This window comes from Leopardus geoffroyi, chromosome C2 (assembly GCF_018350155.1).
Source record: "Leopardus geoffroyi isolate Oge1 chromosome C2, O.geoffroyi_Oge1_pat1.0, whole genome shotgun sequence".
In the NCBI taxonomy this organism is placed as follows: domain Eukaryota; kingdom Metazoa; phylum Chordata; class Mammalia; order Carnivora; family Felidae; genus Leopardus; species Leopardus geoffroyi.
Window position 1 is genome coordinate 142411505 of NC_059333.1, and position 16184 is coordinate 142427688.

The 16184-nt window shown below is 37.3% G+C and overlaps 1 protein-coding gene across 4 annotated transcripts in view; it reads right to left on the reverse strand.

Moving 5' to 3' along the window:
* Positions 1-16184, reverse strand: part of NGLY1 (N-glycanase 1) — a 63797-nt gene that overhangs the window by 38109 nt on the left and 9504 nt on the right. For 3 of the 4 annotated variants that reach the window (XM_045436341.1, XM_045436342.1, XM_045436344.1), the window contains exons 2-3: positions 14835-14949; positions 10102-10347 (exon numbers count right to left, since the gene is read on the reverse strand). In XM_045436341.1, the coding sequence (XP_045292297.1) occupies positions 10102-10347; positions 14835-14949 (361 nt within the window). The remainder of the gene's footprint in view (positions 1-10101; positions 10348-14834; positions 14950-16184) is intronic. The other variant, XM_045436343.1, reaches the window with a different exon arrangement.

Here is a 16184-nt window from a genome sequence, read left to right on the forward strand (position 1 = left end):
GGAAAAATAATGGAGACCAAAATAGTCAAGGACATTATCCTCACAAAGTAGTCTATGGATGCAGAAACAAATACTGGTATAACAATATTAATTTACTCAAATATTTAATGAGACTTTATTATTTGCTACGTACTGGGGATATAATGCTAAGTTAGACAATTTATTCACAGGTATAAGAAAAGTTATAAGGAAAATACAGAGGATAATGACACTGTATAACAGGGATTCCAAACCTAGAATTCCCTGAAAAAATGGTATTTGTGGTAAATCATGAAGGATGAGAAGAGGCTAATAAGCAGGAAAGTGAAAAGACCATTCCTATCAGAAGGTACAGCACAGAGATAGCTGGGGAGTGTGTGTGTGTGGGGACATGGTTAGCAAATTATAAACGGTCAGAGAGCCTATCAGGGGGTTGAGAGCATGGAGAACCAAGGGGAAATAGAGAGAGAAAGCTGAGGATGAAGTTGATTGGTAAGCACTTAGATCTTTTTGGTCTCTTTCCATTGTGATGGGAAGCTATTAAAGATAATTAAGCAAGGGAGTAAAAGGATCAGATTTGTGTTTTCAGAATATTATTCCAACTGTAGAGTGGAGAAAGGAGGTTATGAAAACACCCAAAGGGGTCTGTAGAACTGAGAGCTGATGGCTTCAAGTAGATGGCTCAGTAGTGGTAGGAAAGTAATAAAAAGAATTTAGGATTAACAAGTCTTGGTGACTGAATTGGGAAGTCAGAAGGCAGTTAGAAAACTAGAAAAATACATTAGGAATAATCTGTGAATTTTGAATGAGCAACTAAATGGGGTAATAGTTGAGCCAATTACAGAAGGAAAACCAGGAAATGATCAACTGAACTAAAGATGACAAATGGTCAAGTAAAAATGAACTGAAGAAAAAAGTATATTAAATTTAGCAGCATGGAGATATTTGACAATCTCAGTAAGAAGTTTTGTAATAATATTAATAAGGCAAACAGGTTGTAAGAAACTTAGTTGTGTAACCGTGTCCCAAAGTGGTCTATGTGTACCAAAGCAACTCCACAAAATGGTCCACTAGAAAGTACACAGAAAATATTAGAACTTCTATTTACATCCTTCTTTTGTCCGAAAAATAAAGCAATTAAGTTATAATAATATTTAGAATTTGGATTATCGGTAGCTCCCCCCGAGTTTAGAGAAGCTCACCTGAGGAGAGAAAAGTACCACAAAGTACAGGGGGAGTTAACAACTGGCACGTTCACTCCTACTACTACTTTCACCATATTACAAGGTTTTGCAATTCGTATGTGCCTGGCTAAGTGAATTTACAGGTTATATTATGTAGTTTTCACTAATTAACCCTCAACCTGGCTTGGAAATATTACAAATACTTGGGGTACTTAGCTGGTTCAGTTGGTGGAGCATGCAGCTCTCGGTCTCAGGGTTGTGAGTTCGAGCCCTGAGTTGGGTGTGGAGATTACTTAAAATCAAAATTAAACAACAACAACAACAAAGATTCAAAGACCTCTAGGCATGGAAGCTAATACTAATACTGCAAGTACATGTAAACAAGAAGAAAATGGCAGGGCTAACTCATATACTTTTTTTTGGTATGAGCCCTTCAACAGCTACATTTTAATGCCAAATTAAATACATAAATCACAATCTACTTAGATCTAATAAAGTTTGCCCCTAAATTCAAAATTATCAAGACTATTTAAAATACAGTTATACCCAAATTAATTCATTTACATCCACATCAATGATATATGATTAATACGTTTTTAAAAATTAAAAATATTTTTTTTTTTTTAAATTTTTTTTTTCAACGTTTATTTATTTTTGGGACAGAGAGAGACAGAGCATGAACGGGGGAGGGGCAGAGAGAGAGGGAGACACAGAATCGGAAACAGGCTCCAGGCTCTGAGCCATCAGCCCAGAGCCTGACGCGGGGCTCGAACTCACGGACCGCGAGATCGTGACCTGGCTGAAGTCGGACGCTTAACCGACTGCGCCACCCAGGTGCCCCAAAAATTAAAAATATTATTGGGGTGCCTGGATGGCTCAGTCGGTTGAGCGGCCGACTTCAGCTCAGGTCATGATCTCACGGTCCCTGAGTTCGAGCCTCGTGTCGGGCTCTGTGCTGACAGCCTAGAGCCTGGAGCCTGCTTCGGATTCTGTTTCTCCCTTTCTCTCTGACCCTCCCCTGTTCATGCTCTGTCTCTGTCTCAAAAAAAAAATAAAAAAATAAAAAAATTAAAAATATTATTTACTTGATAGCTTCTATTGACATTGTCTTACGATGAATATAATGGCATAATAGTATATATTTATATATAATTTGTGAACAAAATAATAAAAAACATGTATAATTATGTATATAATTCACAAACAAAAATATACATTGAAAGGATATGCTCAACATTTTACTGACAGGGCACATGATTAAAGAATGGAAGCTCATGGGGCGCCTGGTTGGCTCAGTTGGTTAAGCGTCCAACTTCAGCTCAGGTCATGATTTCATCATTAGTGAGTTCGAAGCCCACATCAGGACCTGTGCTGACAGCTCAGAGCCTGGAGCCCGCTTCAGATTCTGTGTCTCCCTCTCTCTGCCCCTCCCCCATTCAAGTTCTGTCCCTCTCTCAAAGATAAACACTAAAAAATTAAAAAAACAAACAAACAAAGAACGGACGCTCACTACACCAGTGTGTAAAAAGTAAAGATACAATGATGAGCACAGGGGACTGACTCTTCCTGAAACTTTCTGCCAAGAAGAAATGGACATGAAGGATCTAGGTAGGGATATTTGTATGCTGGCTTGTTTCTAAGACAGGGGTGCTTATAGGAAAGGTTCGTAAACATTAATCCACTTGTAAAAATGCAGATTTCCCAATTCCCGAATCTTCCTTTCTGAGTTAGCCAGTTTGGGGTTACACCTAGGAATCTGAATGTCCAGCTCATTCTGATGCAAACAGTCTAACATTAGATGAAAACTGGTCTAATGCAAGGTTTAAATGCCACTGAGAAGAATCCCCAAGAAAAGAGGATTCAAGACTGTGCACAGTCCATGTAAGATTACACAGGTAACAGAGAAGAAGGGATGCCGGGACAAAGGAGGAAGTGGCTTTTATTAAGAGCAGACACACCTCCCCGATTTACAGAAGGGACAAGTACAACAGATGGATGAGGAAATTTATTGAAGATCTGGTGATGACAAATCCAGGCTCTTCAAACAGGGAATATGCTCCTTTACCAGAATGGATACAGAAACATAAAAAAGAAATGTCTCCATTTTTACTTTAAAGAATTCTTACAAAAATGAGGCACAGCAATATTTTTGTTGTTGTTCTTAAATGCAAGTTTTCATTTACTGAGAGTAAGGTAAGAACTCATCTAGAGATTTTTGTTTTCAATTTAATACTTCCAATCTGGAAATTACCTCATTCGTTGTGGTTTTAATGGCACTCAGACAATCCTGAACAATAGTTTATTTTCTTGCCTTATTTCTTTACATATTCTTTGGCACAGCTCCATAAGCACTAAGTGGTAAAACTAGAAGTCTGCTGATTGCATGGCGACCACAGCAGCTGGGTAACCATGTACACAAGGCAGCAGTTAATTGCCTGAGAGAGTTGAAGTAATATTTGGAGTCCAAATAGAAGTTTAAAATGCGCAATCTGTCTGGTTTTAAGTCAAAAATATGTTTTTCTTCACTGATCATACTTGGATTCTAATTATTTTGGTTTCTAATGTGAAATATATTTAAGACACTATATACGAAAAAAAAAGATAATATGTATATTTTGCCAAATCATGCGATGAGACCCATGGAAGCTGTATTAGTAAATATACTTTTTTAGTAAAGGACCAACGGTCCCCAGGCCCATCAGTCTTCCTTCTGCCTTTATGTAGCTCTTTGCTTTCGTGGCTTTTAAATTTAGAACCTGTTTTTAAACACGAAAGTTCCATTTAATAATTTTTTAATTATAGTTTTAATCAACTTGTGATTTTAATTACCTTATTTCTTACAAAACCTCCTTTTTTTCTACTTATCAAAGTAATAAATGTTGTTATGAGAAATTCTCAGGAAATACTGAACGGTGTAAGTAATATGGAATCACCTGTAATTTCACCCCCAGATAAAATAATGGCTAAGAATTCATTGTATAGCCTTCTAGACCTTTTTAAAATGAACATATGTGTATGCATTTAAAAAATTTATTTATTTATTTTTTAAGTTACATCCAAGTTAGTTAGCATATAGTGCAATACGGATTTCAGGAGTGGATTCCAGTGATTCTTCACCTATGTATAAAAACCCAGTGCTCATCCCCACAAGTGCCCTCCTTAATGCCCCTTGCCCATTTAGGCCATCCCCCCACCCACAACCCCTCCAGCAACCCTCAGTTTGTTCTCTATATTTAACAGTCTCTTGTGTTTTGTCCCCCTGCCTGTTTTTATATTATTTTTGCTTCCCTTCCCTCTGTTGATTTGTTTTGTATCTTAAATTCTATGTATGTGCATTTTTAATAAGAAAATTGAAATATTATACATACATGCATGTTGTTTAATTTTGGAATTACCTTTTTTCCCACATAATAAGTCTCTTAATGTCAAAACAGACCACATCATTATTTTTAACAGATGCTAAAAAAATTCTGGTATATGGATGTGTTATAATTTAAGTGGTCCCTTATTGAAGGGTATGCAGATGTATTTTACCTTTAACAATGTTAGGTTCACAACAAGAAATTAGACATTTTTTTTTTTTTTTTATTTTTTTCAACATTTATTTATTTTTGGGACAGAGAGAGACAGAGCATGAACGGGGGAGGGGCAGAGAGACAGGGAGACACAGAATCGGAAACAGGCTCCAGGCTCTGAGCCATCAGCCCAGAGCCTGACGCGGGGCTCGAACTCACGGAGTGCGAGATCGTGACCTGGCTGAAGTCGGACGCTTAACCGACTGCGCCACCCAGGCGCCCCAAGAAATTAGACATTTAAATCTTATGTCCAAATAGAAGACTTTTTCTCTAATAAAGATCATATATAGATACAGACTAAAAGGTTTCTTAAGAGATTAAGTTACTTCAAAAATAAATCAACTCAGGGGTGCCTGGATGGCTTAGTTGGTTAAGCATCCGACTCCTGGAACTCAGGTGAGTTCCAGCTTGGGATTCCCCCACCTCACACTCTTTCCCTTTGCTCTCTACCCCATGCTAACAGGCTGGTCTCTCTCTCAAATAAATAAACATTTAAAAAATAAATAAATTAACTCATAAAAAAATCAACCAACTCATTTTGTTATCGTCTAAAAATATATTATATTTATAATTCCAACAGAATAATCTCAAATGGCAATTCTTTTGCTACTTTTTTAAAGTTTATTTTTTGAGACAGAGAGAGAGAGCAGGGGATGGGCAGAGAGAGTGGGGGCCAGAGGATCCGCACTGACAGCAGAGAGCCCAATGTGGGGCTCGGACTCACAAACCTTGAGATCATTACCTGATCCAAAGTCAGAGGCTTTACTGACTGAGCCACCCAGGTGCCCCTCAAATGGTAATTCTTTTAAATAAATAAATGTATACCCACATACACAATGGGCAATAATTTCTAGAGTGCTTGGAGTTGATGAAAAGTCCTTTAACAATTCCACATACATTTAAAAAATTAGGCATGTGCCAAAAAAAAGTATGCACATAAACTAGCTGTATAATAATTGCTGAAGACTTATTTTAAGCAAATCATACTTCAGAATCATGTTTTCAACCTAGATAAAGTCACAAAATTGGAAATATAATGCTTTTAACATTCTAAGGGTCTATGTCTTTGAGAAACTATTTTTGCTATTTTGAAACTGCTTTTGGAGAGCAAAGGGTATAAAAATATATAAAGGGTTAACAGGAAATTATGTCCTATAGGAACACTACACACTCAGCATGTATAACCAGCAAATTTAAAAGTCAATTGAGTCGTTACAGAAATGCAAATTAAAGCCACAATGAGATACTACCTAACATCCACTAAAATTGCCATAATAAAAAAGACAATAACAAGTGTCAGTGAGGATATTGAGAATTGTAACATTCACACACTGCTGGTGAGAATGTAAAATGGTGCAGCAACCTTGGAAAACAGCTTGGCAATGTCTTAAAACATTAAACATAAACTTACCATACAACCTAGTGGTTCCACTTCTAGAAATCTACCCAAGAGAAATGAAAACATATGTCCACACAAAGCCTCGTATGTGAATGCTCAAAGCAGCAATATTCATAATTGGCAAAGATGGGGAAACAACCCAAAAGTCCAACATGGAATACTATCCAGCAGTAAAAAGGAGTAAAATACTGATACATCCTACAATATGAATAAGCTTCAAAAGCATAAAAGTAAAAGAAGCCAGAAGCAAAAGCTACATACTGTGTAATTTATTTACATAAATATTCAAAAAAAGCAGTAAAGTAAGTTTCTAGCAACCATCACCTTTTATTTAATACCAATATATTCCAGTATTTTATATCTTAAAGGAAAAGCTTATTGGCAAACTTTAACATCAGTGACTATCACCTTGTTTTATAATTCATGATTTTACTTGATGTAATTTTAACGAAAAATATTATAATAGCCGCGAGCACATCAGTGCTCAGGATTTGTCTAGTTTATATGCATGTTAAATCTTTCTCTTGCTGCTTGAATTTGGTCTATTTTAATTAGCAATTAGTACCCCTATTCAAAATGGGCAAGGCAGGAGAACATAATTATCAAATTCTGTAGTATAACAAGTAGTGGTGATGGATGCTTAAATAACAAAATACTTAAAACATTTTTTTAATGTTTATTTATTGAGAGAGAGAGAGAGAGAGAGAGAGAGAGAGAGAGAGAGAGAGAATGAGTGTGTAAGCAGGGGATGGCAGAGAGAGGGAGGCACAGAATCCAGAGTAGGCTCCAGGCTCTGAGCTATCAGCATAGAGCCTGATGTGGGGCTTAAACGCACAAACCATGAGATCATGACCTGAGCTGAAGCTGGACACCTAACTTACTTAGCCACTCTGGTGCCCCACTTTTTTAAACTACGTATTCCAGTGATCTGCGGATAACCAAGACTTGGCAATAAAAAACAAGATTCATTCTAATTTCTCCCAATTCCCTTAAGGAACTCAAAAATGGTTACTGTGTTCCAAGGACCAGAGAAATAAGAGTCGGTAACAGACTGCCTACTAAAGGGATAGGTCTTTAAGAAAGTTTATTTTCTTCTAAATTCTGCATTTGTTTTGTCAGTAAAATGGCATTTTGTTTTTAGTACAGCATCCAGTGGCTTTCTGGTGATTACAGAGTTTTAAAGACCTCAAAGTGTATCTGAATTGCAAGGTTAAGAATCAAAAAAAGGAAAGAGGTTACAGACGAGTTGGAAAATACGAATGGGTTTCCTGAGCCAAAACAGTACTTAGTCTAGGAAACAGCTATTTTGTAAAATAAAATGTTTTCGTATATTATATGCTTTTCTGTAAAACTGGTTACTACTGTACATTTTAACCCGTAACAATGAGATCCAACAAAAGATGAAGTAGGGAATCTTAAAACATATATTTTAACACTATGATTAGAAAACATAAGAAATGGTGCTAAAAAATGAAGGAGTGAAAGGCGCTTCTGTATCAACCTTAACTGCCAAACTGAAGACGTCAGGCAATCTAAGATGGAGCACACATGCTCATGAGAGGAGCACAAAAGAATCTACTGGGTGCGTCTTAGATTTACTTTTTATTTCACCTTCTTTACACAATTCTCTTCTAAGGTACACAACAGATTAGAAGTATATAATTTATAAGGAAATAGATGCCAGGTCAGGCACTCAACACCTGTATTACTGTTAAGATGTGCGATCAAGAAAGAGTGGAAACCACTGTTCTAAAGAATGGACTGATTAGAGTTACAATTCTGTCACATTAGAGTTAAGCAGTCACATTTTTCTGTTACTCTGTGATAATTCTGCCACTTAATGAAGCAGCTCAGATACTTTACAGAAAGAATTATTATTACCAAGAGCAAACCTTTATAGTTAAAAAAAGTTTTCACGTATGCTATCTCACGGAATGGCCACTGCCACTTAGTATTATTACTAGTTGACCTAATGTATCCAGTACCAGTTTCTTGAAAGCATTCACAAACACTAGTTGTATTTATTATTATTATAAATAAACATTAGCTGTAAGGACGCCTGGGTGGCTCAGTCAGTTAAGCATCCGACTCTTGATTTCGGCTTAGGTCATGATCTCATGGTTCGTGAGATCGAGCACCCCGCTGTCAGCACAGAACCTGCTTGGGATTCTCTCTCCTCCTCTCTCTGCCCCTCCCCCACTTACACCCTCTCTCTTTCCACCTTCTCTCTACCCCTCTCCCGCTGGCATGCACACATCTCTCCGAGCTCTCTCTCTCAAAACAAATAAACATTAAGAATAAATAAAAATTAGCTGTGAAGTTAATGAGAGGAGAAAACATTTTAAAGACTTCAAGGTTAATTTAAGTAAATTGAAGCACTAATATGTTTCAGAGGAGTTAATCCTCCACACACAAAAAAAAAGTATGGAAACCACTCAACAAGAATTACATGAAAGGACAGTGACTCTGTCTATTCCCCTGACAGCCCTTACCACCTTTATTCTTTATTTTTTAAAGACAAGTTTAGGGTCTTCTCAGCATAAACAAAGAAATACCCACTAATCATTTGACTACTAGGGAATTAATCAGCTGAAGATTAAGGGTAGATTTAATAACTGACTCTATATAGAAGTTCTGCTTTATGGAGGACAGTAACAAGATGTTTTAACAAAATTAACACAAGAGGATACGAGGGGCGCCTGGGTGGCGCAGTCGGTTAAGTGTCCGACTTCAGCCAGGTCACGATCTCGCGGTCCGTGAGTTCGAGCCCCGCATCGGGCTCTGGGCTGATGGCTCAGAGCCTGGAGCCTGTTTCCGATTCTGTGTCTCCCTCTCTCTCTGCCCCTCCCCCATTCATGCTCTGTCTCTCTCTGTCCCAAAAATAAATAAACATTGGAAAAAAAAAAAAATTAAAAAAAAACAAAAACAAAAACAAAAAAACACAAGAGGATACGAGTTGAAGCTGGCTACTGATAAAATTACTATAGAAAAAAAATCACAGGGGCGCCTGGGTGGCTCAGTCGGTTAAGCATCTGACTTCGGCTCAGGTCATGATCTCACTGTCCGTGGGTTCGAGCCCCGCGTCGGGCTCTGTGCTGACTGCTCAGAGCCTGGAGCCTGTTTCAGATTCTGTGTCTCCCTCTCTCTCTGACCCTCCCCCGTTCATGCTCTGGCTTTCTCTGTCTCAAAAATAAATAAATGTTAAAAAAAAAAAATTAAAAAAAAAAAAAAGAAAAAATCACGAAATTTTTCTGAGAGTGAAAATTCAGAAGAAACCTTAAGGACTTGTATCAAAAGGGATTTTTGTAAACAAGATAGTTTCCTATTACATGAGATCAGTTAAGTGTACCAGGGATGCCTATAAGAGATCACAAGTCTGATATCAGTTCTACAGAAGCGTGTATCTGTGTATGCCACTAACTAAGCTTCACTAATCTGGTAGCACCACTCTTAAGAAGTGAATGCATTACTATTTACTTTAAACTTAAAGAAGTTGGTTCCTTTCACTAAACTGAGGGGTTGATAAGGGTTTGGTTATTAGAATTAATAATCCCCAGAATGAATGGCAGCAGGTAAAATTTAGACCAGAAGTGTCAATACAGTAGAGGAAATCTCATATGACTGCCATCGTCCTGCAAGTCTGTTATTGTGTTTTAGGTTAAAGACATACTAATTTATATGACTGATTTAAGTACCAAGGCAACGGGTACATTTATATGATAAATGATGAAATGCCTAAAAGGCAATAAACTGAAAGTTAAGATTTAAAAGTGTAAAAAAAGATGGTCATTTTCCCCACTTGTTACAAAATGACAGTTTTTTAAAGAGCTAAGGAAATCTGATGTATTATAATTCTAAGAGCCAAGAATATGAGGGCATAAATCCAGGAATAAATCACATGTTTCAAAGCTTTTGCTGTTTCAATACTCTGAACTGGTTAAGAAAGGTTTAATTCTGACATTACCATTGGAGCAGATGGTGGATTTGATGATTGTCCTTCACTGTTCCCTGCATGCTGGGTTAACCCATTAGGATTTGAAGACTGTGTAATGGGAAGCTGGGTACTGGGTGCAGGTTGCTGAGATAATTCTACTTTGTAAGTCTTATTTGATTCATCCAATCTGCTACTTCTTTCTATGGCAATCAGGTCACGAATTTTTTGCAGCTGTTCCACTGAAGCTTTTTTAGGAAAGATAAGATGTGTTTCTCCCTGGAATTTATAAAAATGGGAAAAATTTTAACTTTTGCTTCATACTGACAGTCATTCATATATAGATCTATAAAATGAAACCAATACTATAGAATACATCAGATATTAATAATCATTTTGTTTTTCTACCATTGTGGCACTTTAAAAAAAAACAAAGGTAAAACTGCATAAATGTAAACCAGGAAATTCAGAAAATTGGTCTCTTTCTTAGCATATAATGCTTAGTTTATTTGATCGATTCAAAGGCCTTTAGAAAAATATTTTCTGTTAGGAATAGTAAGTCACAAAGTCTCGTAAGAATTACAAAAATGTACATTCCTATCTTCTCTGCAATAGTATATAATACTACTATTCCCTGTGAAATTCCCTATGAAGTAACAGTAATTACTAGGGATGCAGCCATACAAAATGATCAGGGGGTCACATAAAACCAAGAAGTTATAAATCTCCTTCCTTTCTTTGAATCTCCTAAACCCAAGACTTTAAAGAATAGCTATATGATTAGCAGTCTGTATATGGGGTCCACTAATTTTTCCAAGAAGACAAAAAGCACACCCTGATGATCAATTCAAAATTATGGATTGTTAACAGTAAATACAAAGGTGGTCCAAACAAAACAATCAAACCATAAAAATCCCATTCTTCAAGTAGTGATTCATTTAATGAATACCCACAATATAATTAGAGTGCTTTAAGATACAATACGCATTACAACAAAGCTCACAATGTAAAATAGTCAGCAAATTACAAACAAGAAAAAAAGTGAAATGAAAATATATTCAATTAAGTTTCAAGGCACTGAGAAACAAGTGTTAAAATAGTAATTCCACCAGCTGCATATACATGAGAGAAAACTATTGCTAACGTGCAGTAGTAAGACTTACAGATTGTGAGCATTTAAGTTAAGCTCCATAACTGAGAATGACCTTATTTCCCTGGTGATGGCAGACCTATCAGAATGAACTGACCAAGACATTTCTCATTAATGACCTGAAAATTAATTCCATATTTAAAAAGCCAGAAGGGGCCAGTAAGCGCTCTATATTCATTACCCATAATAGCTGTAAAAACAAAACTATCATTTATTGTGTTTATGTGTTCTAGGTGCTGTACTAAGCATTTTGCATATATTATCTCAAGTAATTCTCACAACCACCCTGCAAGGTAGGTACTAGGTTTATCCCTACTCTTTATATGGAAATATGAAGGCTCAGAAAAGTTAAATAACCTGCCCGATGCCACAGAACAATTGTTGGAGTAAGGATTCACACTTAACAAATCTTAATTGTTATGCTATAATTGAGTCATCTTAGACTGAACAGAGACCAATAACCACAAGCTGGACTAAAAGTTGGAAGTGTTGAGCAAAAGAGAATATTTTTATAGCCGTGATAATTACATATATGATAAGCACAAATCAGATCACAATGAGTTTCCAACATCAGAAAGGAACCACCTCGCATCTCTGATGAGGTCTGGGAAGAGAGACCCACACTTAATTCAAAACCAGATATGGAGGTTTCCCATCTCCTACTGTTAGTGGAGCAGCACTGAGAAAGGTAGAAGACACCACAGACAGAGGTGGAAACACAGCATAATAGGTTTCTGGATCTATGTTCAGTTCACACCTCAGAGAGGGCCCGGATAAGACAGAGATGCTGCTTTCCTTTCCAACTTTGCAGGATCAGTCCTAAAAGAATGTATGATCACGGCCAAGTGTACCAAAAAGTTTAATCAGTGGCACTGTATTTTCATGAAAGGACAAAATCACAGGCTTTGCACTAGATCCAGTAACATTATAAGAAATCAATGAGAATTCTAGTATTTAACAAAATCCCTATTTCTTAACATATTTTTGCTAAGACAATTCTCCCTGCCAGATGTTAAGCAAACCTGCCCCCTCCCTGCCCACTAAATGCTGGTAATATCTTCCCGTCACCAAGACAACCAACACTGCCCACCTCCTGTGGCACCTGGCGGGAACCATCCCACTCAGCAAGCCTGATGAGTCACACAGCCATGCGGATCCCGGTCTTTCTCAACCTTCTTCTCAGAATTTTCACAAAGAGCTCAGCCTCAGAGGCAAGTAGGCCCAAAAGTGCCCAGGATTTTAATATACAAAATATAAAAATTTGGGGATGGGTCTGAGAGATTCCTACTTCACCATAACCTACCAAAGTTTCTTTCTGATGGCAGAGTTCAGTTGCAGTTCCAATGGTTCCTTCTGCAACTTAGCCACGCTGATAACACACAGACTTCAGACGGGCCCTGAGGTGCAATGCCCAAAGCCAATCAGAAACTTGAAGTATAAATTAGTCTGATCAAAACATGTTCCTCTTTTCTGAAACTGTGGCTCTATTTAGGTCAAATACTACTGCAAGTCTCAGCTTGTTACTAGCACTCATGTGACTAATCTTTGGGTCTGCCTGAGATGGGTTTTCTAGGATGTGGGATTTTGAGTGCTAAACCCAGGATAGCCTCAGGCAAACTGGGACAGTTGGTCATCACGTCCGGCACTCAAATATTTGTTGAATGAAAGACAAATATGATTCCACAGAACCTGTGACACTTCAAAAATGAAAAATTAGTAGTTTCCAGTTGTCATTTACTAAATTTTTCTGTCATTTGACTAAAAACATCTGTATTTTCATGAACAAAATCAGCAACGTTCTCAACTCTCCCCCCTACACTTTTAAATTCTTTATGTTCAGACGTCTGTGAGTAACTACAAGCAGATAACACAATTTATACTTCCGGCCTGACCTCTCCTTTCGAGTTATAGACTCATATATCCAATTGCCTACTTGCTATGTTTAACAGTTTTATCAGTTATAATTATCCACAAGTTGGGTAGTGATTTCTCCCAGTATCTGCTACACTCCCAGATTTCGCAATCTGAATGGTACCTGCATCCACATAGATGCTCAAACCAAACCTAAAAGTAACCTACATTCCTTCCTTTCCCTTGTACCCCACATGTAGTTCATTAGCAAGTCCTGCAGACTCTGCTTCAGAAAAAATTCTGGATGCTTCCACTTTCCCCCCATCTCCACTGCTATCAGTCTTTAACTCAACATGTTTACTGAGTGCCTCAATGTGCCGGCAATATTCTAGGAGCTAGCAACACAGGGAACAAAAAGACAAAAGGCTCTGCCTTCATGGAACTTATACAAATCATTACTGTTTCTCCCTTAGGTTCATAAACGCTTTCTAACTGGTCCTTCCTGCTTCACCCCTTGCCCTCATCCCAGAACATCCAGAACATTCCCTTTACAACAGCTAGAATAACCTTCTAAATATCCTTCCCTGCCTAAAACCTTCCTATGGTTTCCCGTTTCATTTAGAAGGAAATCCAAGTCTTTACCACAGTCCTCAAAACCCCATGCCCTGGATTTCTGCCTGTCTGTGCAGCTTTCTGTGCCAAAGCTACTCCTGCTGGAAGTGCTTTGGACATGTGAATCGTCTGAAGTACTTGGACTTGAGGGCTTCAGGTACCTGAAATACTTCTTTTCACTTAGGTCCCAGCTCAAATGTTCTCTCCCTAGAGGCCTTCCCCGACCACACATCTGTACCTAGCTGCCTGCCTCTACAGCTGCTTTGTATCGTATCACCATGCCTTATTTTCTTCTTTGCACTCATCTTTGTTTTCATGTCTACTATTTGTCTAACCTATTAGAATCCAAGCTCCACATGAGATGGGATCTATTTCTGTAGTTCACTATTATACCCTTCAGAGCCTGGAACAGAATCTGGGGAGAAAAGCAGAGAGGCAGAAAGGAAACGACCTCTTATGGCAACTCAGCATATCGCTTGAACAATTTCTACAGCCTTGCCAATTCAGCCTCTGTGGACTACCGAGTATCCATAAGCTGGTTCTACTTCTTTCAATATTCCATGAACTAGAAATGGCTAAGCATATACACAGACAGAAAATTCACGGTATTGATAACTACTTTCACTGTGTCATAGAATTGAACTATGCCACAAGATTCCGGAGGATAAAAACACCAAACGTTTACTTTGACCTAAAAACAAAAAAACATACTGAGATTCTTCTCTTCTGTCACAGAAGAAATTCCTTACAAGTGGCAACTAAACTCAGCTTTTGTGTGTCTACTCTTCTCATTTCTTAATGGAGACAGGTGGTTAGACCCTATTCGTATTCATGTGTGCTCACAAAGCAGGTTTTTGTCAAAAGTCTAAAGTGACCCACAATGGGGTCTCTAGGTTGTATATCTGACCTTCCTGTTCTAAAGGATTAAGACTTGTAAGAATTTTCTCTGTGGGAGAGTCGTTATATTGTGATTTTAAAGCATATTTACTGTGACTTTCAAATGCCTAATAGGTGAAGAAATAACTAGCTGCACAGATTTCCAAACTGATCAATTAATTAAAAAAATATTATCTTATTTAGGTAATTATCCATCAACACTACAACAAATTCTTTGTACATGAATTGGGGAAAAGAAACCCTTCAACATACTCACCTCTTCAAAGCCCATTTCAAATAAACATTCAACGGCTCCTCTGACAGGTAAGAGTCTAGTAGAAAAAGCTGTGTTTCCAATCCGGATAGATCTATATTTTTCATCATTAGGGTTTCTGATTTAAATAAAAAAAATTTGATTATATATAACAATTTATACTTTCCACAGTGTTTTTGCACTCCTTTTCAAATTTTATATTGGCTATATTGCTACAAGGTGGCACAGATCCCAGCTTTACAGAAAGAGGAAGAACAGTCTGGAAAAACAGCCTGATTTTGAGATTCTTACCTCAATATACATTTACTACCACCCTACTGTTTAATTTCAGTTGGTAATATTAATGCTTCCATAATAGACATCCATGTGACTCTGTAATTCTGTGCTATTAAGGCTACATACTTTTATGAGTTTTTAGGGTGCTAAGAAAAAAAAATCCACATAAGCTCCAGACATGGGGCAGAAGGTTTTGCCTATTTTGTTCTGATGGACCTCAATCATCAAGAATGGTGCTTGATGCATAGACGGTGGTTAGTAAATACTTGTGAAATGAATGAATGAAAGAAACTAAAAAGCTGCATAAAAACTGATCACAGTTCCTGAAAGATTTTACTTCTGAAAAATATAAACCCAGGTACACCTTGATTTTCTTTCTTCCCTAGACCGGTGACTGTTTTTACTCTATGTTCTGCTTCAGCTCAAGATATATTTTAGTCACAGCCAATTTTTTTTTACGGTGGTTAAGATTTTGAATAGCATGCATGGGATAAGACCAGCATATGAAAAGCTTTGAGATTTTTAATAACGTTGATAAATCGGAAATGCTGTTTTTGAAAAATCAGAAAAAAAAAACAAGATTAAGATAATCACAGTATTATACTCAAGACCATCAGAACATAATTTAGGATGATAAGTAGATTTCATATCTGACACAAACTCCCTTCCAATGGTAGTGGCTTCCATTACTATTTTAAGAAGGATTCTGAGGCTGTGTCAGGGGTCTATGGGAAGGAGGGCTGAGGCCATCTGCCTGGGCTACTGAATGGGATGGCAGACAAATGCTGGCAACTATTAACAACTCATTAACCATTTGTGTCCTAATTTAATTGTGGAAGTTTTAACATATTTCACATTTGTTTTCCATTGAGCAACTCTCTATTGCCCAATTGTCATAAATACATGAATCTTTTTAAAACTTTTCCTTAAGTTCCAAAATTATACAAGTTTATTACAGAATATTCAGGGACAAAGCTCTAAAATAGTGTTATTCAAAATGTCCATGGACTGGAGCCAATCTACAAACTCCTTGCTATTCATTCATGAGAATGTGCAGAAATTGAGAATACTCAGCAA